General features: G+C 41.5%; 1 protein-coding gene across 1 annotated transcript in view; it reads left to right on the top strand.

The window, feature by feature from the left end:
- Window positions 1-15,020, top strand: part of SCP2 (sterol carrier protein 2) — a 98,177-nt gene extending 83,157 nt beyond the window's left edge. The window contains exons 14-16 of the mRNA XM_028106904.2: window positions 507-636; window positions 11,226-11,305; window positions 14,202-15,020. Coding sequence (XP_027962705.1) covers window positions 507-636; window positions 11,226-11,305; window positions 14,202-14,297 — 306 coding nt within the window. The 3' untranslated portion in view covers window positions 14,298-15,020. The remainder of the gene's footprint in view (window positions 1-506; window positions 637-11,225; window positions 11,306-14,201) is intronic.
- The last annotated feature ends 10,546 nt before the right edge of the window (window positions 15,021-25,566 follow it).

Here is a 25,566-nt window from a genome sequence, read left to right as displayed (position 1 = left end):
TTCTTTATACTAATCCAGAAAATACGTTGTCGCCTCCCTTCATGCCCCTGCCCCCGGAATAAAAGACTTGCTCTCAGAACCCCTTATCTTTAAGTTATGATTGTGAGAAACCAGAAACACATGCAAAGAAATTTACTTGCAAAAAAAGAGGGAATGGGGGGTTCCTACATTTAGATAGGCCAGAGTGAATCTTTCAGAAATTATTGAGATAAAGGAAAGCTACTTCAGTAGAACGTACTGCTGTGCAACCCCTATTCTCCCTTTCCTTCCACCAGTTGTATCCGGAAAGCCATTTTTAACAAAAGATTTGGCAGATGAGGGAGTTGTTGCCTGTTGCCTTTCAGATTTTTCTGGGTAAAAGATCCTGAGGGAGCTTGGGGACTGTGGCTGGCCCAGCTGCTCACATCATGTATCTATTTAAACATTCAATTTAGAGAAAAAGCCAGAGAAACAAATATAATATAACTCCCAGCGTTTTGTTGTTTTGTTTTGTTTTTCCTTTCCAGGAAGGGGAACAGTTTGTGAAGAAAATCGGTGGTATTTTTGCCTTTAAGGTGAAGGACGGCCCGGAGGGTAAAGAAGCCACCTGGGTGGTGGATGTGAAGAATGGCAAAGGATCAGTGCTTCCTAACTCAGGTCAGTGCAGTGATGACTTCGTTTACAGGAGCACTGACAAATACACAAGGCGAAATGTGGATCTGCTTTGGTGTTTTCCAAAAGGTCTGGCTTCAGAGGTATAGGACCCTGTTAAAAGAACTAGTGAATCCTTGGGAATAGGAATAGGTCACGGCTGCCTCCTCCCAAAGATTGGGAGGCTCTATCACAGAGTTGCCAGTTTTAGGCTTTAGAATTAGACAAACTTGGGTTGGGGTCCTGGCCATTCACAGATTCTGGCTTTGAACAAATTATTTAACTTCTCTGAGCCTCAGTTTTCTGATCTGTAGATGGGAATAATAAATGGTACTTATTTCATAGGGTTGATGCAAGGATTAAGAGAATTATCTCTCTTAAGTATCCTGTAAAGCACATGCTCCAGCATATGGTTACACTGCCTTGAAAGTCCTGTCTATACTCACTGTCTCCACTTCCTCTCATCCCAGTCTTTCTTGAACCCACTCCAGTCAGCTTTTATCTGCATCACTGTTCCAAAACTATTTTGTCAAGGTCACCAGTGACCACCATGTTGCTAAATTCAGTGGTTCATTCTCAGCCTTCATGATATTATACTTCTAGGCTTTCCTCTTACCCACTGGATGTTCCTTCCTGGCCTCTCTTTCTGTTTTCTCATCTCCAGATTTCTTAATGTTGGCATGCTCCAAGCCTCGGTTCTATCTCCATTCACTCCCTAGGGATCCCCTCTAGTTTCATGCTTTTAAAGCCATCCCTACACTGATGACTCCCAGATATCTTCAGCATGGACCCAGCCACTGAACTCCAAGGTGTATATCCAACTGCTTAATTGACAAGTTTACTTGGATACTTGATAGGTATCCCGAAGCTAACATGTATAAACTCCTGATTTGCTCCTACTCCCCTTTAATGATGTATTCCTCCCATCATCTTCCCCATCTCCAGAAATTGGTTCTCTGTCCTACCAGATCCTTGGTCCAAAATCCTTGAGGTCCTCATTGGCTCCTTTTTTTCTCACACTACAGTCTAATCCATCAGCAAATTCTGTTTCCCTCTTCTACTACCACCTTGGTCTAAGCCTCCATCATTTTTTTTGCCTGTTCTCCCTGTTTCTAACCTTGCCCCCTGCAGTTCTTCTTCATGCACCAGCTGGAGTGATCATTTTATTTATTTATTTGGGAGTGATCATTTTGAAACTTAAGTCAGATTGTGATTCTTCTCTGCTCAAAGCCATCCAAATGCTTTTAGCTCACTCAGTAAAAGCCAGAGTTCTTATACTGGCCTTACATGATCTGGCCCCACTTTTCTCTGTTTTACTACACTTGCCCTTACTTTGCTTTAGTCACACTGTTCTCCTTGCCATTGCTGAAACATAGGGTGTTCCCAGTTTAGGGGCTTTCTACTATATTCCCTCTGCCTGGAATTGTCTTCCCTTAATATCCTCATGGCTTTTTCCCTCATTTCCTTTGAATATTTGCCCAGATGTCACCTTCTCAGTGAGCCCTTCCTTAACCATAATGCTTTTATTTTATTTATTTATTAAAAAATATTTTATTTATTTATTTGACAGAGTACAAGCAGGGGGAGCAGCAGAGGGAGAGGGAGAAGCAGGCTTCCCGCTGAGCAGGGAGCCCAATGTGGGACTCGATCCCAGGACCCTGGGATCATGACTTGAGCCAAAGGCAGACGCTTAACTGATTGAGCCACCCAGGCGCCCCAGCCTTAATGCTTTTAAATCACAGCCCTGTTAACCATTCCCTATTGTCCTTTGCTGTCTTATTTTTCTTTATAGCACTTACTGCCATCTGATATACTCTATAATATTTTACTTATTTCCTTATTGTCTGTCTCCCCCACTTGAATTGTAAAGTGCACGAAGACAGAGCTTTTTGCCTGTTAGGTTCCCTGCTGCATCCCCATTGCCTACAATAGTACCAGATACATGGTAGGCCTTCAGTAAAATAAATAATTTAAAAATGAACAGCAAAATAAATGAATGGTGCTTAGTAAGTATTCACCAGGTTACATTTTGTATGTTGTATTTTATGTTTCATTTATCTTGTTGGAGAGAGCCTGGTGCAATTAAAAAATATGATGTATGGGGACCACCTTTTTGGAAAGCTTAAAATACCATGCTATGAACTTTGAAAGTGATTTGATATATAATCAATCCAGTTAAAGCTTTGTAGGTAGAAAAGTGAAAGTCAGGACTGTGTTTTAAGAGGATGAAGCTGGTGCATTAGATCTGATGAATTGGAAAGGGAGAAATCAGGCACAGAGAGAGCAATTGGGAGGATGGATATTGCCACTAAGTGAGCAAAAAGGATAACCTGAGTGTTGGCAGTGAGAAAAAGAAGATGTTGTTACATCGTAGTTACCAGGGTATTTGGGGTGAAGTTGATGGGACCTGGAAGCTATGTAGGAGAAGGAAGTCTATCAAAGATGGGAGAGTTTTGTTACCGATACATTATTGAGGGAGGTCCTGGAGGAGTGGATGATGTCAGGAGCACAGGGGGAAGGAGGGACGATACTTCTTTCTCTGAGAGGGTAGATAAATATTCAGGGGCATTTTGAGGTAGAAAGGAAGTTGGCAGAGCTTTTGGAATAGAGTTTAGAGCTTGGAGACAGGAGAAAATGTTAAGAGTGGCGTTGTTGAACAAGGATCAACTAGAGATTCATGAAGGAAGAGGCAGTAGTAGTAAGGGCATCTTGTGTGGGCAGCATGGTAATGTGGTGGAGAGTTCCCGAATTACATATAGTCACTTTTTTCCCCTCAAAATCAGTAGGCAGAAAAATAACTATGAATTTGCATTTTTATGAGCTGCCACTCTGATGTGGTGTAGGAAAAAAAACTGAATGCTTCATCTAGATTTAAGCTTTTAAAAATAAGAACTTTGGGAAAATAGTTATTTTAGAATTAGATTCTGATGTGCGCAGGCAGATGATAAGGTGATAGTAAAAAAAAATTTCTCCTGTTTTTTTGTTATTATTGTTTGTCATGAAAGATAATATGCTTATGGAAAGCTATTAAATAGTTTCAAAAAACCTTACTCCCTGTGTATATATTCTGGCCGTGAGCTCTCCCCATATTAGGTGCCCCATACTAGACCTGAAGGGAATTTACCCTGGAGCAAGGTGATTTCTGCTGAAACTGACACCTGTTGGCAGCTAGGAGTGGCGTTGAAATGTGGACTTACCCAGTAAAAGCCACCACTGGAAATTGCCAGATCCTTTTACATCAGCCAACAAATGCCCATTTGTTAGAGATCAGCTGTGTTAAAGCATTAATAACCTGTCCTAGTTTGAACTAGCATCTTAAAGAGAATTGCTAGTTCTTTGGTCATATACACAGTGTTGAGAGGTTTACTTACTGTTGATGAAGTAAGCTTTCCTAAAAAGAATTTCATTTGCTTATATTCTAAGAGTTTGGTAATGATTATACAGATGGTTATATTAAGGACTTTTAGATTTTCTGCATCTTCCACAATCTTTTCCTCCTGCCTAGGTGTCTTTGTCTATGAATTCTGCCCCTCCCTCCTCTCCTTTAAAACAGCTCATATAGCATATCTCTAGGAAGCCAACTGTGATTAACGCATTATCTTTCATTCCTTTTATTCTGCCTTCTTAGCATCGACTTGAGTTCTCAACCCTGCCCTTTGTGGGCAACATGACATAGAAGGCCTCAGCGGCTCGTATCCCCAAGGGACAGTAGAAAGAGCATAGCCTTTGGAGACACCCAAACTGGGCTCAGACCACAGCCCTGTCACTTACTAGGTGTATACCTTCCCTGAGTCCACTTGTCTCATCTAGAAAATAGTGAGAATAATTTCTATCAATGGAGCTGTTGTGGGGATTAAATGAGATCTGTCAAGCACTTCAGCATTTAGTAAGAGTGCAGTAAATCATTGCCTCCTCCCCAGTACACATATTAAACATTAATTTTGCTTGAACACGAGAGACTTGTCTGAGACTCTGCAAAAGGGCTTGGGGAACTGAGAAAGCATCTAGATTCATCAGATACTGATGAACTGGTGAAGGCCCAATTAAAACTGAGTTGTTGGGGCACGTGGGTGGCTCAGTTGGTTAAGCATCCCACTCTTGATTTCAGCTCAGGCCTTGATCTCAGGGTTGTGAGTTCAAGCCCCACTTTGGGCATGGAGCCTACTTAACACAACAACAAACTGAGCTGTTCAATGTTTGTATCCTTCCTGTAACAATTGGAAGCCATAGAGCTTGGGAATAATGGGCTTTAGCAGCAAGAATCTGCTTTCAGATCTAGCTCAACCTCTTTAGCTGTGTGATTGTGAGCAAGTTGTTTGATCTCTCTAATCCTCATAGGGTTGTTATAAAGATCAGATGAGGCCATGGATGTGAAGTGCTCAGCATGAGAGCAATAAATGCTGATAATTACAGCAGCAGCAGACTTCACTTCCTAAACTCACTTTTTTTTTTTTTTTTTTTAAGGTTGGGGGAAAGCAGAGGGAGAGGGAGAGAGAGAGAATCCTAAGCAGGCTCCGTGCTGGGCATGGATGTGAGGCTTGAGGACATGAGGCTTGATGTTACAGTCCTGAAATCATGACTTGAGCCGAAATCAAGAGTTGAACACTTAACTGACCGAGCCACCCAGGCTCCCCTAAACTCAGTTTTCAATGACTAAAGAGTTCTTTCTTGAAATATTAGGATCAAGTCCAACTATAAATCAAGTCCAGAGATCTCAATTTACTAGTTTTTTTTCTCCCTGCTCTTTGATAATATAAATCTACATGGGAACTGAATTTTTTAGACTATACATCCCTTCATTTTCAAAGCTTCACACATTTTTTTTCCCCCAGTAATAAGAAAATTTTGTTAGAAGCTAAGATGGAATAGCCATTGAATCTCAGTCTTTTTAGGGTCTATCCCTGAGTTCTAAGACATACAATAAAACCTTTTAGCTTTCAATCTTGTTTTAACTATTTAATAATACGGGCATGCTGTGCTTTAATAACTTAACTACTATCTTAGTCTCTTTGGGCTGCTGTAACAAAATACCACAGACTGAATAGCTTATAAACAACAGAAAGTTATTTCTCACAGTTCTGGAACCTGGGAGTCCGAGATCAAGGTGCCAGCTGGGTCACTTTTGGTGAGGGCCCTCTTGCTGGTGTATAGCCAGTGCCTTCTTGCTGTGGACTCATATGGTAGAAGGGGCTAGGAGTCTTTTTGGAGACTTTTTTATAAGACACTAAACCCATTCATTAGGGTCCATGGTCCTGACCTCCCCATCTACTAATACCATCACATAGGGCCCTTTGCGGGGGACACAAACATTCAGACCATAGCAACCCCTAATTTCTTATTAAGGCACGGATTATCTGATTAGCTGTTAGGCCATGACTTGATAATCTTTTGAACTCTACATAATCTGCTTATTCAGCAAGTATTTATTGATTGCCCTTTATGTGTCAGGCACTCTTCAAGGACCCGGGCATATAGTAGTAAACAAAACTGACAAGGGCCCTGTCCCTGTGAAGTGTTTATTCTAGTGGACAAATACAGAAAACACATATACAGATAAGTAAGGTAGTTTCACATAAGTGCAATAAAGAAAAATAAAACAGAATAGTAAGCTAGAAAGCTACTTGGTTTCAGGGAGAGGCCAAATTTAATTTGAGGAGGAGCCAACTATTAGAGGACTATGGTTATATTAATTGTCTAAGACACTGATTGCCGACAGATTTTTTTCTTGAATTTTTCCTTTTGCACTTGAAACGTCTTATTTGTCCAAGGTAGACATGGCTGGTTTAGCAATGAGATATTAGAGTCTTTGTTGTACAGTCTTTTTATTCGTTATACTTTGATATTAAAATTAATATTTTTAGGGACACCTGGGTGGCTCAGTCTGTTAAGTGTCCGACTCTTGATTTCGGCTCAGGTCATGGTCTTAGGGTTGTGAGACTGAGCCCCGAGATGGGCTCCTTGCTGGGGGTGGAGCCTGCTTAAGATGCCGTCTGTCCCTCTCCCTCTGCTCCTCCCCTTGCCCCACGTGCTTGCACTCTCTCTCTCTAAGAATAAATAATTAATTAAACTTTAAAAAATTAATACTTTAAAATTTTTGTAGTATAAGTAAAATTTACTTAAGTGTAAAGAACATTAGAAAAGATAGAGAAACAAAATGGAAAAATTACTCTCCTATAATCCCACCATCTATGTTAGGGGTTGACAAACTGTTTATTTGTTTTGTGTAAAATTTGTATTGAAGTCTAGCTTATAATAAAAGGCATAAATTTGAAGTGTACAGCTTGATAAATGTTTACAGATGAATATATCTCCCAGATCAAGCTGCAAAATGTTGCCAGCATGCTAGAAGCCTCTCTCATGCCCCCTGCTATCACCATTCTATCTCACAAGAAACCACTCTTCCAAATTCTATCACCATAGATTGATTTCATTTATTTTGGAAATTCATTTACATGGACTCATACAATATTTACTTTTTTAGGTTTGGGGGTTTTTTTGCTCAGCATCATAAGATTCTTTAATATTGTTGTATGTAACAGTAGTTTGTTTTTGCTATGTGAATGCCCCAGAATTTACTAATTCCATGGTTGATATATCTTTTCAGTGTTTCCATTGTGGGGCCTATGAATAAAGCTGTTATGAACATTCTCATATGGGTCTCATAGTGGATGTGTGTGCTCATTTCTATTTAGCGTATAACCAGCAGAAATATTAGGTCATAAGGTACGGTATAGCCAAATAGTTTTTGACGTGGGTATACTATTTTACATTATCTTGCACATTACATGAGAGTTTCATTTGCTCCACATTTTTGATAGTACTTGGTACTGTTAGTTTTTTTTTTAAGTTGGCTTCAATGAGGTATAATTTAATAAAATAGTCTTCCCTTTTTAGATGTATAATTCTGTGAATTTAGGCAAATGCATATAGTTGTGTAACCATCACCAAAAATCAAGAGATAAAATTTTTCCATCATCCTAAAAAGTGTTCTCATGTCCTTTTGTAGTCAGTCCCCTTTTCCTATCCTCACACCCTGCAACCTCTACTCTGATTTCTGTCCCTTTAGCTTTACCTTTTCCAGAATGTCATATAAATGGAATCATACAGTATGTAGTTTTGTTTTGTTTTAAGTTTTTATTTTTAAGTAATCTCTACACCCAATGTGGGACTTGAACTTAAAACCCGAGATCAAGAGTTGCACACTCTACTGACTGAGCCAGCCAGGTGCCCAATATAGTTTTTTGAGCCTGCTTCTTTCACCAAGATTCATTCATATTGTTGCATGTAACATCAGTAGTTTGTTCCTTTTTAAATTTTTTTCCAAAGGTCAAATAATTGCTGTTTTATATTGGGACAGTTGAATTTCATATTTCAACCAAAAGACAAAAATGCAATTAAACACAGAAAATAATGGCATCTCCCAGATGCCTTTTTTTTTTTTAAAGATTTTATTTATTTATTTGACAGAGAGACACAGTGAGAGAGGGAACACAAGCAGGGGGAGTGGGAGAGGGAGGAGCAGGCTTCCCGCTGAGCAGGGAGCCTGATGCGGGGCTTGATCCCAGGATGCTGGGATCATGACCTGAGCCGAAGGCAGACGCTTAATGACTAAGCCACCCAGGCGCCTCAAGATGCCTTATTTCTAAATCAAAGAAATACACAAATTCTGTTCCCTTCCCTCCTCCAATGCAATACAGCATCTAGCATCTTGGACTTTGTGAAGCACTTGAATGTAGAAATTAAAATGCTTGAGAGAGGGACGCCTGGGTGGCTCAGTCAGTTGGGCGTCTGCCTTCAGCTCAGGTCATGATCCCAGGGTCCTGGGATCGAGTCCCACATAGGGCTCCTTGCTCAGTGAGGAGCCTGCTTCTCCTTTGTTTGCCCTTCCTCCTGCTTGAGCATGCTCTCTCTCTGTCTCTGACAAATAAATAAAATCTTAAAAAAAAAAAAAAAAAAACACTTGAGAGGTCTAGCAAATGGCATTTGAAAGGGACCTCAAAATGCAGATATATCTTTTCAAACATATTACAGACTGAGCTGGCTCTTTGAACACTATCACTCTGCTTAAATTCAAGAAACAGGCTTTAAAAATGAAAAAGGCACACAAGTTGTATCTCAGTACAGATCTTCAGCTGGTCATCAGAAAAAATTCCAACAATAAAAAAATATCCTTGGTGTCACCTGCCCCTCCCTCCCACCCAAAGCTGAAATGAAGGAAAAAACAACAAAACAAAAACAGAAGAATTATATGTAACTTTGGAATCCTTTAGGAATCCACTACTTCCGATTAAAAATTTTTTAATACATCAGAGAATCATTAAAATGAAAAAAAAACACAAAAGTCATCTTGCTTTGACTGCTCTTCATGTATAGAATGAGCTGCTATGTAGAGTGCATTTGAACTGAGTCCTTGTGGAAGGTGGAGGCGTTGCGAGGCTGGGGCGGGGGGTGTTTCTTTTTTGTGGCTGAGTAGTTTATCCATTCACCAGTTGATGCACATTTGGTTTTTTCCCAGCTTTTGGCCATTTTAATAAAACCGCTATGAACATTCACATACAGTTTTTTGTGTGGACATATGTTTTCATTTCTTTTGGGTAAACACCTAAAAATGGGATTGCTAAGTCATATGGCATATGTATGTTTAGCCTTCTAAGAAACTTCTGGACTCATTTTTAAAGTGGCTGTACCATTTTACTGTCCCTCCAGCATTATACTGACCTTTCGGTTGCTCCGCATCCTAATCAGCACTGGGTATTGTCTTTTTTTCCCTTTTTGGCCGTTCATTCTAGTGGGTATATAGTAGTATCTCATTCATGCTTTTAACTTGCATTTCCCTGGTGAGTAATGAAGCTGAACACAGTTTCATATGCTTTTCTGGCCATTTGTAGATCTTTTGTACAGTGTGTATTATTTGCCTGTTTTTGTTTTGGATTATCTAACCTTTTCTAATTGAGTGATAGGAATTTTTTTATATATTCTGGATACAAGTTTGTTGTCAGACATATGAATTGCTAATATCCTCTCCTCTGTCTACTACCTGTTTTTTGGTGATTTTTTTTATTATTATTAACATATAATGTATTGTTTCAGGGGTACAAGTCTGTGATTCATCTCTTACATAATACACAGCGCTCACCACAACACATACCCTCCCCAGTGTCCATCACCCCTGTCTACTACCCGTTTTGAAAATCTTGGCACACAGCCACACTCACTTGTTTATGTATTATCAATGGCGGCTTTTGTACTACAGAGGCAGAGTTGCGTAGTTGTGATAGAGACCTAGTAGCTTTTGGCAGAGGCCAAAATACTTGGTGTCTGATCTTTTACACGAAAAGTTTGATAACCCCTGATATACATAACTGTACTCTTTATTTCTATATATCAAATTACCACAAACTTAGTGGCTTGAAACAACACACACATCTATTACCTCACAGTTCCCATGGGTAAGTTGGCTGAGGAGAGCTTAGCTGGGCCCTCTGCATAGGGTTTTACAGCCTGCAGTAAAGGCATTGGCTAGGGCTGGGTTCTCATCTGGAGGCTTGACTGTGGAAGGGTGTGTGTCCAGGTTTACTTAGGTTGCTGGTGGAATTCATTTCCTTGCAGCTATAGAGAATGATTACTTTGTTTTTTTTACTGGCCATAGGCCAGAGTCTGCCCTCAGCTCCTAAAGACCAGCACCCCACCACATGGCCCTTTGCATATGCACTTTACAGCATAGCTACTAGCTTATTCCAGGCCAGCAGGAGAGAGAGTGAGTCTGCTAGCAAGACAGAGTCTTATATAACACAACGGAACCACAAGCATGACATCTCCTTTGCCACATTCTTTTGGCTAGAAGCAAGTCACAGGTCCTTTCCACACTCAAGAGCAGATCCAAAGGCATGAACATAGGAGGCAGGCATCACAGGGGTCACCTTAGAGTCTGGGGGCCGCAGTAACTATTAATATAGTGGTGTCTACGTTTATAAATGTTTTTTCCTATACATATATAACTGAATATCTGTTTTTAAGCAAAAATGGGACCATGCTCATAGTTTGTTTTGTAACTGGCTTGTGTAATGGTATCATGCATGATACAGTAGAACGTGAACATTTTTTCAGGTCAATAAATGTAGATCCACATCATCTAATGATTGCATCGTGTCCCATTATATGAATATGATAATTTCTTTTAAAGATTTATTTATTTAGAGAGAGCACAAGTGGGAGGGGCAGAGGCAGAGGGAGAGAGACTCTCAAGCAGACTCCACACTGAGTGTGGAGCCCAACACAGGGCTGAATCTCACGACCCTGAGATCACAACATCACAACCTGAGCTGAAACCAGGAGTCGGACACTTAACCGACAGTTCCAGCCAGGTGCCCCAATAATTAATTTAATCGATTCCCTCTTGTTAAATATTAAGGTTGTTTATAATTTATGCCACATTTTACCAGGCTGCCATAGAAGAGTACATGAGTACCCTTTTCCCCCACACTGCTCCAGTATTGGAGGTGATTTGTTAAAGTCAGTGGCTTTTGACTAGAGTGTATACACAAAACTGAGTACTCCCCTTTTCTCCTTTCTTTCCCTACCTATCTCTGTTTTAGATAAGAAGGCTGACTGCACAATCACAATGGCTGACTCGGACTTACTGGCATTAATGACTGGTAAAATGAATCCTCAGTCGGTAAGTACGATGGAGCATATTTCCTCCTAGTAGGTGGGTCTTTTAGTCCATTCCGTTTCATCTCCTGCCTCAGCCCCATATCATAAAGTGCAAAGTGGTCAAACCCACAAAACTCAGTGTTCCCTAAAATGTTCGCTTAACAAATGACAAACATTTGTGGTGCAGGCAATGTGCCAGGCACTGTCCCGTGTGCCGGAAATATCCAGATGAATAAGCAAGAGTTCTGCACAGGGCATTCACAATTTGGTATGGGACAAATCTGTAAAGGAGTAAGTGTATCCGAATATCCAGGGTGCCATGCCTTGGTTGTGGACGGCGGTGGGGGGCGCCATGTCTTCCTGGTCATCACAGAAAGTCGCACAGAGGAAGCGACACTTAAGCTGAGTCCTAAGAATGACCAGAAGTTAGCAGTGTGCGGATGGAGAGCAGGAGCCATCTAGGGGGAGGGAGCCATGTGAACAAAGGCATGACCTTTTACATATCCTGTCTTTGCCCATGCTCTTTTTGTCTGAACTGCCTTCCCTGACAAACTCCTTTCCTTTCAAAATTAGCTCAGATGTTACTCCCAAAGACCTCCTTACAAGTTGCCAGGGAACTGTAGCCAGTCCCTTTTCTGGGCCATCTCCTGGAAGCAAGCTTAGCACTTGTCACATTATATTAGTTATCATGCACCTATTTCCTTTCCATTAGATTGTGAGTGTCGCAAAGGAACAAACCATATCTTATTTGCCCTCATGTCTCCAAAACTTAGCACGGTGTCTGACATTTTTAAGTTTTCACTAAACAATTGCTGGATTAAATTGTATTTGTCTGAAGTGTATTGATGTCTTGTATGGGTTTTCCTGGTCCCCAAATCATCGAGGGTCTTCTTCTACTCATTAGAACAGACTTGATACACTGAGCTTTCATTAGCCAGAGAAAAAACAAAAAGAAACTGAGATGCTGCTTTGCATTGTGAACTTATTTTTCTGTTGCCTCAGCCTGATCTGTTTTAGGTCTCATTCCTACAGCCCCCTGGTAATCCAAAAGACTGGCTAAAACAACTAAATCTGGTGCACACTAGTATTCCTTTCTAAAATGCTTTCTCTAAGCAGCTAAGCCTATTTCAGTTGATGCTCTGACAAGTGAGAGACTTGCATCTGTGATGTTTCAGCTTAATATACAGCATTGGCATGGACATCTCCACCCACAGAGCCTGCTCCAAAAATCTGGACAAAACAGAGGCCACCAGTATAGGAGCTGGCTGTCTTCCTCCTTCCCACCCACTGCTCCTCGTTCCACTGTGCAGTTCATGCACTTCCTTGGCAGGGTGATCAGACTTCACACATCAGCTGCCCTCGTTCTCAGTTTATCTGTTTACCGCCCATTTGGGGGAGCAAAGGATCAGCTTCTTGAACACCTGTTAGCACCCAAAGGAATTAAAGATACAAATGGCAGATATTTCTGTTAATATGCTAATGGTCTTCCCTTATGCTTAGAGGATTTGACTAGAAACCATTAAATGCGTTGGAAATTATAATTTCAATGTTTGGCTACAGTTGAAACAAAGCAGTGTTCTCTCCACTGTAAAGCACACACGAAGAACCCCTAGGGGCCAGATTAAACTGATCCTTATGTTTGCATTCCCTAAAGGGTGAAGACTCATGTTTTCTCTATAATAATTAGTAAATAAAAAGTCATTTTCTCTTTTAATTTTTTAAAAAAGGAAAGTTGGTGAATTTCTCTTTTAGGTACTGCTGGTCCATATTTTTTAAGGACATATGTTAAATATATTGTGTTCTGAGACACCTGACCTTTAAGTCATCAGACAGAAGGCTGTGTGCCATATAGAAAGGAAATATTTAGTTTGTCCAGACAGAAGAGGGGGGGAAAAAAAAGGAATTAGTCACCCTTACCAGAAGGTGTAGAAAAAGCGGAGTTCTGTGCATTCCCATGGATAAGGCAGAAGAGTTCCTAACTTCGTAATATACTTGCTTAAAGAGCTGAGACTACCAGAAACTTTTTTCATCTAGCTCTTCCTTATTTTAACAATTAAGTCAAAAGACTGAGATCATAGCAGGGAAGTCATGCTATGTTCCCAAATTTGCTATTATTTCTCTAAAGTTTTCCCGGGATTTTGTTACATGATAAATTTAGCAAACATCAAGTGATCTAATCCCAGGCAGTTGTTAAATGGAACAAATTGTAGCTCTGCACTTTGGGTTGGTTTGATTCTTCTTCTTGAGCCAAAGATTGACACCAGCACCTCAGTCTCAGCAGGCTGCCTGTTCTCCCTCTCTAGGGATAAATCCTTTATCATGTAGACCAAAAAAGGAAACAAAATTGGTGACATTTCATCCACATTGTATTGAATCCCAGGAGTATCTAAGTGTGTTATGCATGTGCTTTTTTTTCCTAGCAGACTACTGAAAATTTCAGTTCATACTCTTTTTTTTTTTTTAGATTTTATTTTTAAGTAATCTCTATACCCAGTGTGGGGCTGGAATTTAGAGATCAAGAGTCACATGCTCCACCGACTGAGCCTGGTGCCCCTCAGTTCATATTCTTGATCCACATGTAGTATTTTTAAACAAAATTGATCTAGTACGAACCCACTTTACCTACTATTTGGAAAATGTACCACTGGTGATGAAGGCAGATAAAGGTAGACTCAATTTCTAAGTGAAGACATTTGGGAAAGATGTGTCGTGTGACTGCTCTTTGTAAAGTGAACTTTTAACATAGCCTTCCCTTTGAGGAATCCAGTTCTAAATCTATTCCAGAAAGCCAACTTTCATATTTTGAAGAAAGTTTAAGAAACCTGGATAAATAAATGATCTCAGGGCTGGATCATCTAGAAATATCAGCAATCACAAAACAAAAAACACCAAGTAATAAATTTTCTTTCTTCTTCCAGGCCTTCTTTCAAGGCAAATTGAAAATTACTGGCAACATGGGTCTGGCTATGAAGTTACAAAATCTTCAGCTTCAGCCAGGCAAAGCTAAGCTGTGAAGAACTCCCTTTGCCTACCTTTGAAAATTAAGATGAGATATATAGATATATATCCATATATTTCATTGTCCGAACTTATATGGAAACTACACATTGGCAAATAGTGTGAGATTTGTTTTTAAATGGGTGTGACCGGTCCTGTTTCTCCTAAGCTCTGGGTAGACAGGGCCCGATGGTGTACTACTGCTTGCTGAATTGCATACAAAACTGTGCATTACAAAGTTCATGCGGTAATTATGGTTTAGGGTAAAACTTGAGTTTCAGAAAAAAATTAGGGACAGCAAAATCTAAAAACTATGTAAACAAAAGCTCTCATTTTGCTTATAAAGTATATTTAAAGATCATTCTGCTGAAGATTCAACTTAAATTTTCCTCTGGAGAACTAGGGGAGAAGCCGAATACCAGGAACTGGCCAGTGGTAATTACTGTTGTGAATTAATGTCCTTAATCTATTTTTCATTAATAGTTTTTAAAATTCTGTACTGAGATGTTTAAAACAAGACTTAAATTTTGCTTTTCATGCCATCAAAATGGTATTTTTTTTCCCAAATCAAAATGAACCTGATCAGAGCTTGGGGGGGAAAAATCTACAGCTGAACACAGGCCTATTCTTAAAATAAAAATGTTTTTAAAATGACTTTCCTTCTTGAAAAAATCAGTGTATTGGTCGTAAAACGCTGTTGTTAAAAATAATTGAACAAATAAAGGTTGCTTTGAGATGCACAGTTTTCAAAGTATCTATCTGTAAAGCTCTCAGTCCTTTGTTCTCATTTTCCTTTTCCATATAAGTTTAGTTTAATTATCCACATTTGATTTATCTTTCTTCCTGTTTTTTTTCTAATGCTAATGTTATTTCTTATAACTCAGTAAGATACGGGATAAAATAATGCTTTTGGAAGAATGTTTAGTAGAAAATTAAAATAGCTCTTCCTGATCTCCTTTGTGTACATTGTGTATGTTCTCTTTGTTCAGGGTCTTCTCACTGATGGAGAGTAAGAGCAACGTTGGGGGATTTACAGTCTGTTATCTAGGTGTTATGTACCAGTTACTCTGATATAATCACTAGCTCTTGGTTGGGGAAGCAGTGTGTTGTAGTGGAAAGAGCACTCAACTAGGAGCCAGGAGTCTTGCTTCTTTGAGGCACGTAACTGCCTGCTGGGCCTGTTCACCAAACGGTTAAAAGAGGGGATTAAGTAGATGGTCTCTAAGGTCCGTTCAGCTCTGAGAATCCTTTGAGTCTACTCAACCCGGCAGCACTGTTCTGGGAGTTACACAGACCCCACCTTTCTGCTGTTAACATGTTACTTCACCAAAAGGTGGTCAGAGGTAAAAAGCCAGGTTCATTTGTTAGATATTTGGAGCCTGTGCTAATCAGATCAGGACTATGGGTCAGATCCCCTTCGACCATTCAACTTTGCATGTTCTGTGACTGGCAGAAAAGCACCTGGTGAGGGGGAAAGACAGTATAGTAAACCAATATAAATTGATCTCAAGTTCTTCTTCTTCTTTTTTTAAGATTTTATTTATTCATTTGAGAGAGAGAGAGAGAACACAAGCAGAGGGACAGAGAGAGAGGGAGAAGCAGACTCCTCACTGAGCAGGGAGCCCGATGTAGGGCTCGATCCCGGGACCCAGAGACCATGACCTGAGCTGAAGGCAGACGCTTAATTGACTGAGCCACCCAGGTGCCCCAATCTCAAGTTCTATAAAATGAACTCAGAACAGAATTCAGACCTACTTCTCAATTGTAGTAGATTCTTACCCTGAAAAGAAAAAGATTTCAAGAAGTTCTAAAACAATGTCTGATTTATCTGTAGTTTGGTTTTGCTTTATCATTCTGCTATACTTGTCCCAGATAATAAGAGATACGTGAAATAGGCTTTAGGATGAACCTAAAGAAAAAAAAAAGATAAACACAAAAAAACTGATTCTTGGGGTAGAAATGTAATTGTATATATGCAATTCACACATATGCTAGAAACTTAATGATGAAATACAGTTAGTAGCAGTTTAATTTCTAGGGAAGGAAACATCATCGTTTGGAGGAAAGGGTAACAGGTCTGGGCTAAAACTGCTGCTTTTACAGGTTTTGCTGCTTGAGCAGGTTGAGTCTCAGTTGCCTGATCTATAAAGTGAAGATATTAATATTGGCTTCCTAGGATTATTGAGAATCTAGAGAGAGAACATAAGTAAAGCACCTATTAGTGTTAGGTCCATCATAGTCACTCAGTAAATGTGAGTTCCTTTACTGTTCCCACAACTGCTACCTCTCGCCTCTGGGATAGGCGATAGTCTGTGTTGTTTTCTTAGGTCCCATTTTTGGAATCTTTTTTCATTTGTTCACTCATTTAACAAGTATTGAGTGCCTACCAAATACAGGGTAATATATTGAAGGTGCAGTGCTACGCACTGCAGGTAGTGATGAGCTCTTCCCCTCATGGTGCTTACAACCTAGAGGGAGAGACAGTTTACCAACGAGGTGGATAATTATTACAGACTGAAGGAAATCCACGAAGGAAATGGTCAGGGTGCTGTGGTGCAGAATCGCAGTGACGGGCCTTCTTCAAGAAAGTGGTCAAGGGAGACCTGAGGGGGTAGTATTTAAGCTGAGGTGTAAAGGTTGAGGAGCAAACCTTGCAAAGAATAGTGCATGAAAGGGGGGGAAGGGGGCCAATGTGAATGGAATGTAGTGAGCTGGAAGGACAGGTCCAAGATGAGGTTGCATAGGCAGGCATGTAGGAACTAATTGTATTGGAATTTGTTCATTATGGTAAGGCACTTGGGATCTGTTGAAGATGTAGCCCTACATCCATTTATGTCTCACTCATGCTGCATATCCGCTTTGCCATTATATCCTAAGTCTGGGAGTTACACAGACATTTCTGAGTCTAGGACCCAGGCTAATGGAGCAGCTATTACCTGGAGCATTGTGATCGTCAAGGCAGAGGAAGAGAAAAAGGTGAAGTAGTATATTTGGCTCTTAAAGTTTCCACCCCAAAGTGATAACATATCGCTTTTGCTCCTGTTTCATCGTCCAAAGAAAGTCACATGCCCCACCTAACTCCAGAATCTTACCGTGTACCAGAAGGAGAGGATAGAGTTAAAATATTTGTGAAAGAACTACAACAGAACGGCTAGAAGCAGGGAAATGAAATGATTTAAACTGTCGCTGTGGCGGCTGTGTGGAGAATGTACCCCTTTACTGGGGGAAGGGAGCTGGAGAGTGGATGTCCAGGTGCAAGAAGACGGTGTCCTGGACAAGGGTGTTGGTGGTAGAGATGGATGTGGAAAAGTCGGCAGAGGGACTAGAGGTAAGGGCAAGAATGACCCCCAGGTGTCATGACTGGTATGATGAGGGGACAAGCAGATTTTGGGGAGAGCGGTTGAAATAATAAGCTCTACTTTTGAACTTGTTAACTTGGAGATACCTGAGAGATTGGCAATTGGAGATACAGAGAGGCAGTTGGATTTATAAGACTGGAGCTCAGAGGTGAGGTCAGCTTGGAGATACACCTTTGGAGGTCATGGGCATCTGGGCAGTATTTAAAGCTATAGGGATGGTTGCTGTCACCTGGGGAGGCAAAGAGGGGGGTGGAGTAAGCCTTGAGGAACTTCAGCTTTAGAGCTCAGGTAGAGGAGGAGGATCTGGCAAAGGGGATGAAGAAAAGGGGCTAGAGAGGTTGAGAGATGTTTCTCAAGAAGAGAGTATATATAGTCAAAAGTTGGGAATGGTCATCTGTGTCCTTTGCTCTGTAAGGTCAAGCAGGATGATGTCTGAAAGTGTGTATTGGATTAAATTTGGCAACGTGGAAGTGACTGGTGATCACTTACAAAATCAACTTCAGTGGAGTAGTAGAGATAAAAGCTAGATTGAAATTGATTTCATAAAGAGCTATGAATAATAAGAACAGAAAAATTCCATTTGGTAGTGATATGCTAAGTTTCCAAGTGATTAATACAGAGCAAGCACATTAGCTAATGCTTTTAGTTCTAAGTTAGGTCATCTTGCATACCACGCATTTTGCAACAACAACATCTTGCTGTTCTCTGTGCCCACCCTCACCATTCTCTCCCTGCCCCCACTCCAATCCACTTGGCAAATTCCTTTTCCTGTCTTAGCTTTCAGGAAGCTGTCCCTGTTTGCCACAAGTGGAGTTAATCATTCCTTTGTAGTAATTTCTGTTTCCCCTGAACAGACACTGCGTCTCATGTGTCCATTTCGATCCCCCCAGCACAAAGTCTTGGCTTGCTGTCATTAAGTAAATGAATGAGAGAAGTTGAATAACAATTTAAAAACAATTCACAGGGGACATTTCTGAGTCTAGGAACCATGTCACAGAAACGCATTCTCTATTACAATGACCTTCTGTTGCCCTAACGATGAAAGAGGACATTAAGAGTTCTCCTTTAGCCTGACTTACCTGCTCTTTCTTTGAAAATATTTGCAGCTTCTTAGAACAGTCTCTCGATTTAAGATTGAAGCAGCCCGAGCAATAAAAGTCAGTTATTTATATTTATTACGGTTTTAAAAACAAAGTGGCCCAGTGGGTTCTGTGTGCATTGAAATCATCAGCCTTGTTGCTGTGCTTGTCCAGATGAATTTGGACTCTCTGATTTCTACAGTCCTTGTTGAATTTATAGAGAAACAATAATGGAGAGTATGATTAGGAAGTGAATGTGGAAGCAGGCTGTGGAAGAGTCACTGAGGTGTGATCAGAAGAATCTCGATCAGGTCCTGTCTGCCTCTGGGAAGCTAAGTCAGAGCAAGGCACTTAGACCTCACCAGTTTTTAGTTTCTTCCTCTGCAAAAGGGGGACACTTAATTCTTTTTTAATAGTCTCATTGGACTGTGAACACCTTGAAGGTAGAAACTATGTTATTCATCTCTCTGTCTTGTTTTAATACAGTGTCTACCAGAGTAAGCATCAGGTAAAGTTTCTTGAGTTTTAGACACTGATCATTAAAGTTCTTTTTATTTTTATTTTTTTAAAGATTTTATTTATTTGAGAGAGAGAGAACGTGCAGGGGGGAGGGGCAGAGGCAGAGGGAGAAGCAGGCTCCCTGCTGAGCAGGACCCTGGGATCATGACCTGAGTTGAAGTCAGCCACCCAGGCACCCCATTAAAGTTCTTTTTAAACGGGAAATCCCTTTGAAAGGTTCAATCACATATAAACATAAACCCATTCTGTTTTCCCCATATATGTCACCTTAGAAAAAAGAAATATGAAATTAAATCCTCTAATGAATAGCTTTATCTTCTGAAACTTTAGCAGTTTCAGAAAATAATACTATAGAGCAGGTTTTGGTCCAGGCTCTGGCACTTAAACAGCTTTGGGACCTTGAGCTAACAATAAGTAAGGGTTCTGAGCTTCCTTCTCCCTTTGTAAAAAGGGAATAATAATTCTCCCTTGCTGGCTGTGAGGGTTAGCAATTATAGCTGTAAAATGTCAAGCCACACAGTAGGTACTCAATAGAAGTTCCTAATGTTATTCGAGAAATTTTTTTTTTTAAAGATTTTATTTATTAGAGAGAGAGAGAGAGAGAGAGAGACAGCTAGAGAGGGAACATAAGCAGGGGGAGTGGGAGAAGGAGAAGCAGGCTTCCCGCAGAGCAGGCCCCTGGGATCATGACCCGCACTGAAAGCAGGCGCCTAATGACTGAGCCACCCAGGTGCCTGTATTTGAGAAATTTTTTAACAGGAAGGAATTTATTCTTTGAACACTTCGTGACAATCTTTTGAGTTCAGATAACATGCTAGCTTCAGGATTGGGGACAATTTGCATATTTTTATGGACGGTCCACATCCTTACATTTTCTTCAGGAATCATTAAAATTTAATAGTCTCTGTAACTTAAGTGAATGGATAGAGAATTATTTAGTTTGACTTACAGAAGGGTTTGCATTTCAGCCAAAGATTACAGTTCTAGCTGCCCATGGCATAGCTGCTTTCTGAACACAAAGACTTTGCTGGATGTTGTTGACCAGAAAAAAATGGTCATCAGCCAGATTGTAAATTACTGGGTAAATTACCTTGTGGGACTGGGTTTGTTTAGAGACCACACTGACATGAATTAGGAATTGGGGGTATGGTACTAAATAGCTAATAAGGGCCCTGAAAGAATTATGTGCTATCAGGAACCACAGCTGCATCTGGCCAATTTTAAGAGTTTTTCTCAATAGAGAGTTACAAAATCTACTGGAAAGGTCCAGTATTAATATCTATCTGGAGACTGTTGCAAACAAACAGCTCTTTAGTTCTTGGTTAGAACAGAGAACATGGAGCCAGATTTCTGGCCCTTAAGAAATATGGTGTCTGATTCTATTTGGCAGGCAGTTTAATCTGGTATGGAATTTTAGCCAGATTTCTTGGAGAAATATTTTTTTAATGTATCATATCCAAAATTTATTGCAAAAAGTGATGTCCATTTAACCTAGCCTATTAATGGTCACTTAAATACTTTGTAAATATTCACAGTGCTGTTTTCAGCAGCACGTAGTATGCATTTGACCTTTTATTTACTGAATTTGTAGCCATAAACTTTTATGCAAAACTGGGGGAAATTCATTGTAGTCTGCTGTTTATTTAAATTGCAGGCTGAGAAGCGGTAAGTGCTACAGTTTTCTACCAAACAGCAGTATGTTTTTTCTTTTACGATTTTATTTATTTGAGAAAGAGAGAATGAGAGAGAGAGAGCACGAGAGGGAAGAGGGTCAGAGGGAGAAGCAGACTCCCTGCTGAGCAGGGAGCCGGATGCGGGACTGGATCCTGGGACTCCAGAATCATGACCTGAGCCGAAGGCAGTTGCTCAACCAACTGAGCCACCCAGGCGCCCTGTTTTCTTTTTCTTTGTAAAACATTGTGTAATTTACCTTTTAGAATATAGCAACTTCTAAGTGTGCAGAACACTCTAAATTAGACATTTCATTTGAACAGAAATATAAGGAAAAGAAGTTCAGTTGTGAAGATACAAATAAGGACAAGACTGACCTAGGCGAGTGGACAAGAGCCTTCAACTTGGCAAAGTGATGCCCAAGGGCAGGGTGTGACAACAGTTCACACAGGTTTGAGAGACCAGTGAAAGGGAGGGGTTATTTTGCCTAGTTATTAGAACTAATGGGAAGAACTTTATAAAAGGGGAATTTCAGACTAAAAATCAGTTGAACTTCCTGACAATAAAAACTGGTCAAGAGTGGACTGAAAGGGGCGCGCCTGGGTGGCTCCGTCGTTAAGCGTCTGCCTTCGGCTCAGGTCCTGGGATGGAGCCCTGCATCGGGCTCCCTGCTCAGTGGGAAGCCCGCTTCTCCCTCTCCCACTCCCTCTGCTTGTGTTCCCTCTCTAGCTGTCTTCTCTCTCTCTGTAAAATAAATAAATAAAATCTTAAAAAAAAAAAAGAGTGGACTAAAAGCTCCCAACACAGAGATGTTCCTGAACCAGGCTGGCAAAACAGGGCACCTGTGAAAGAGGTGCCTTAACAGTGGCTAGAAGAGCATCTGAATGGCTGAAAATACTTCATTGACAGCCACTCTCTTGAGGATTTCTCCTTTTGCCATTTATCAAAATCTTCTTTTCTTCTCTGTGTCAGAAAGACTTTTTTTTAATACTTGCTTATAACTTGACTTGTTCTGTGACTTACTAGATATCCTTGGAAGAAAAAGAAATGAGTACTGAAAGCTTTTCAGTTTTCATTGTGTGAAAGCAGCCCGAGTCTGTTTGTTTTTGTCTTTTCTGAAGTCCCCATTTTTACTTAGCTGGGCAGTAGAACCTTAAGGCCATGGCAGGTGCAGTGTAGGTGACCACTCTCCCTGAAGTTGGAACCTGAGTGTGAATTCTGACTCAGGCACTCATTAGCTGGCCACCTGAGCAAGTTACTTATCCTCCCTGAGCATCAGTTTCCTAAAACAGGGCAGCAATAATACAATCAGGCTTGTTGTGGAAGATTAAGTGAAATGATGTATGGGAAAATGCTGTTGTACCATGTACTGGTTTTAGTTACTAATGCTTGTATTAGTTTTCTAGTGCTGCTGTAACAAATTACCATAAACATAGTGGCTTGCCTCGACGTAAATCCATTATCTCACAGTTCTGCTTGGAAGTTTGGGTGGGTTTGGCTGGGTTCTCTGCTCCAGGTCTCTTGAGGCTGAAGTCAAGGCATTGGCTGCCCTGAGCTCTTATCTGGAAGCTCAAGGGGAGAATCTGCTTCCATGCTCACTCAGGGTGTTGGCAGAATTCAGTAACATGCTGCTGTGGGACTGAAGTCTCCATATGCTTGCTGGCAGCCTGGGGTTCTCAACTCGTAGAGGCTGCCTGCATTTCCCTCTTCTTTAACACTAGTGGAGTCCTCATGTTTCACACCTCTCTGATCTCCCCTTCGGCCTCATCTCTCCTGTCTCCAGCCAGAGAATGTTCTGTGTTTTCAAGAGCTCATGTGATTAGGTTAGGCTTACGGGATAATCCAAGATAATCTCCCTATTTTAAAGTCCATAACCTTAATTATATCTGCAAAGTCCCTTTTGCTACATAATGTAGCATTCACAGGCTCTAGCGATTAGGGTGTGGTTATCTTTGGGGCTTCATTCTGCCTACTACAGTCATGGTATTTTAGGGCTGGAAAGGGCCCTTGCATAACATGAAGTGGGGTTCTTGCCCGGGAGGGTTTACAATCCAATGGGGGAAAGAGATGAAAAACATAAAGCAAAAAAGTCCAATAATAAAAGAGTTTCTATGGGATGTTCAAGGAGCCCAGAAGACCTTCTCTGTATCTGACTCAGCCTGTGGTTCTTCCATCATACCCTGCTTGTTCTTTGATGTTTTGTCTTTTATCAAGATCCTTCAATCCATATACACAAAACAACACCATGTGATTTGATCTCTGTCCCGAAAACAAGCTGCTGCCAGAGCTCAGTATTTGGGACTCTGCTACTTAATAAGGAAAGGTCTTGAGCTCTCAGCTCAAAGTAAGAGGAATTATTTTCTTCTCCGATGATGAAGGTATAACAACACCTTATCTCCCCTTCTTCCTCATCAACCTCCCACGAGAGCCCTCTTGTCTTTCACTCCTAGTTCTCTGGTCACGTGTATGTCTTTACTCCCCTCTTTTGAGTTTTCTTGTTTCTCATTGTTTTGAATTAGAAGGTGCTTACCCTGGATAATGCAGAGATTTCTGGTTAATTCTTGCCACTTGTCATTTCTATTTAATAATGTTTCATAGATGCTTAGGCCTCGGTGACAGTTTGGCAGTAATAACAGCTGCCATTTATTGAACACTTACCATGTGCCAGGGGCTGTGAGGAGTTATGTACCTCCATTTTCTCATTTACTTCCAATTTCTTTTAATTTAGACAATCTGTGAGGCGTGGGTACTATTCATATCTCCATTTGAACCCAGCTGGGATTTGAACCCAAATCTAAGTCCAAAGCTTGTACTTGACACCAGGCACTAAAGTAATATTAAACAGGAGCTGAAAATAAGGCATGAAGGAACCAAAGCAGCACAAGTGGATTGGGAACCCTCAATTTGAAACTCAACTCTTTACAGCTATTGGGAAAGTTAGAGGATTTCCTTCTAGAGCACCAGGATCACCTCCATTTTCCACCAGAGACACTCAAAAGTGATTCCTCCATATTCTGTTTCAGACAGGTGATTTTAGTGTGTGTGTCGACAGCACCTGACAGCTACAGAGTATGTGTGGGCACCGGCTTGGCATTCCACAGAAAAGCCTATTTCTCTGGGGGTGAGGTGGGAGAGATGTGGGGTGTGCCCTGTGGCTGGCCCCAGCAGTTACAGGTAACAGAAAATACCTTCCCCTCAGGATTGGAATGATTAAGATATTTAAGGATTTCACACAGCACTTAGTAGGTATTCAGTATGTGCTGGTTCACATTGTCCTTCTAGAAGATTTTTAGTTCATGGGTATTCAAGTCAGTAGAATCTTGTTCTAGCTCCACTTGAATCTAGGCTCAATGTTGAGAAGACAGGAGATACATCTCTGGGTTGGCCCCTGTCCAGTCCTGTGAATCATACCAGCTCTCAAGTTTGAGCTCAGAGAGAACTGAAATCTGAGGCCAAAGAAGGCAAAATATTTCCCTTTCTCATTCTTGCTGTTTTTGAGTTATTGATGTAATGTAAACAGACAGCTCTGGGTTCAAATCCAGGCTCTGCATTTGCCTTCTCAAGTTACTTGAGAAGTTTCCATCATGGAAAGAACTTGGGCTGTTTCCATCATGGAAAGAACTTGGGCTGCGGGGAAGGAGGGTGAACCTGGCCATTTTACTCAGTTAATCACTTTTCCTTTGTCAAGTGATCTCCTTACCTGTGAATGGGGCCAACCGCCATCCTCTCGCAGGGTTGTGAAGCTTAGAGAGTTATGTATGTGGTACAATCAGGACGCAGCAGCAGAAGCCCATGATAGATCCTTTACATGAGCCATTCATTCATTCATTCATTCAGGGCACTGGCAATTTAAGTTGAGCAAGTGGTCCCAAGTTTGAGTTATTTATCCTTCTCCTTGTCCAGTAGGAGGGCAGCCAGGTAAGGTAGCTGTGGGTGCCCTGCCCACAGGCCAGAGCAGGTATGGGGAGAGCCTTGTAGAGGCAGCGGAGGTGCCAAGTACCACCTAAACCCAGCCCCACCGCGGTCTACCGCCAAAGCCCCTGGCGCCAGTGTTGCTTCAGCTGCTAGTAGTTAATGCTCCTTAACTTGGAAACGTTTTCAGCTCCTGGGAGCAATATGGTGCCGCGAGGGCTCACTGCCCAACCCCCTTGTCTCCCGGCGACTGAGATCCGCATGCACCCTAGTCCCAGCCCAATTTACAGTCCTTCAAGCCTCAGGAGGCTCTGGGCCCAGGGTCAACGTGGGCGTTGTCGGGGAGGGCGGGGAACTTTTCCGGGAAGGGGCCCGGCAGGGTCTTGGCTGGCAGCCCCGTTAGCCACGGCCCAGGACCCCAGGGTGGGAGAGTGAACGGAAAGGTACTCGTGCCTGGAGCGGTTGCAGAATCCTCAGTCATGAGGAAGAAACTGGGCTCAGAGGCACTTGGGTGAAGGCGCCCTCTCCCCTGCCCTCCTTTCAGGTGCTGGGGCCTAAAGGGGGTCCAGTTCCCCTGCGGAAGGCGGGAACTAGGAAGCGCTGCGGGCTAGACACCCCGCCTTCCCAGCCTCTTGGTGGGGGTGGGGGGGCGTGGTACGGTGGCCCCGCCGGGGCGAAGAGGGGGAGAGGGGTCGGTGCGGGGGCTCTGCCTCCCCGGGAAGGGGGGCCCGGCCAAGTCCACGCAG

Source organism: Eumetopias jubatus, unplaced genomic scaffold, assembly GCF_037043125.1.
Source record: "Eumetopias jubatus isolate StellerSeaLion01/CBP00866 unplaced genomic scaffold, mEumJub1_p1.0 scaffold_4, whole genome shotgun sequence".
NCBI lineage: Eukaryota > Metazoa > Chordata > Mammalia > Carnivora > Otariidae > Eumetopias > Eumetopias jubatus.
This window is presented reverse-complemented; position numbering and strand designations above follow the sequence as displayed.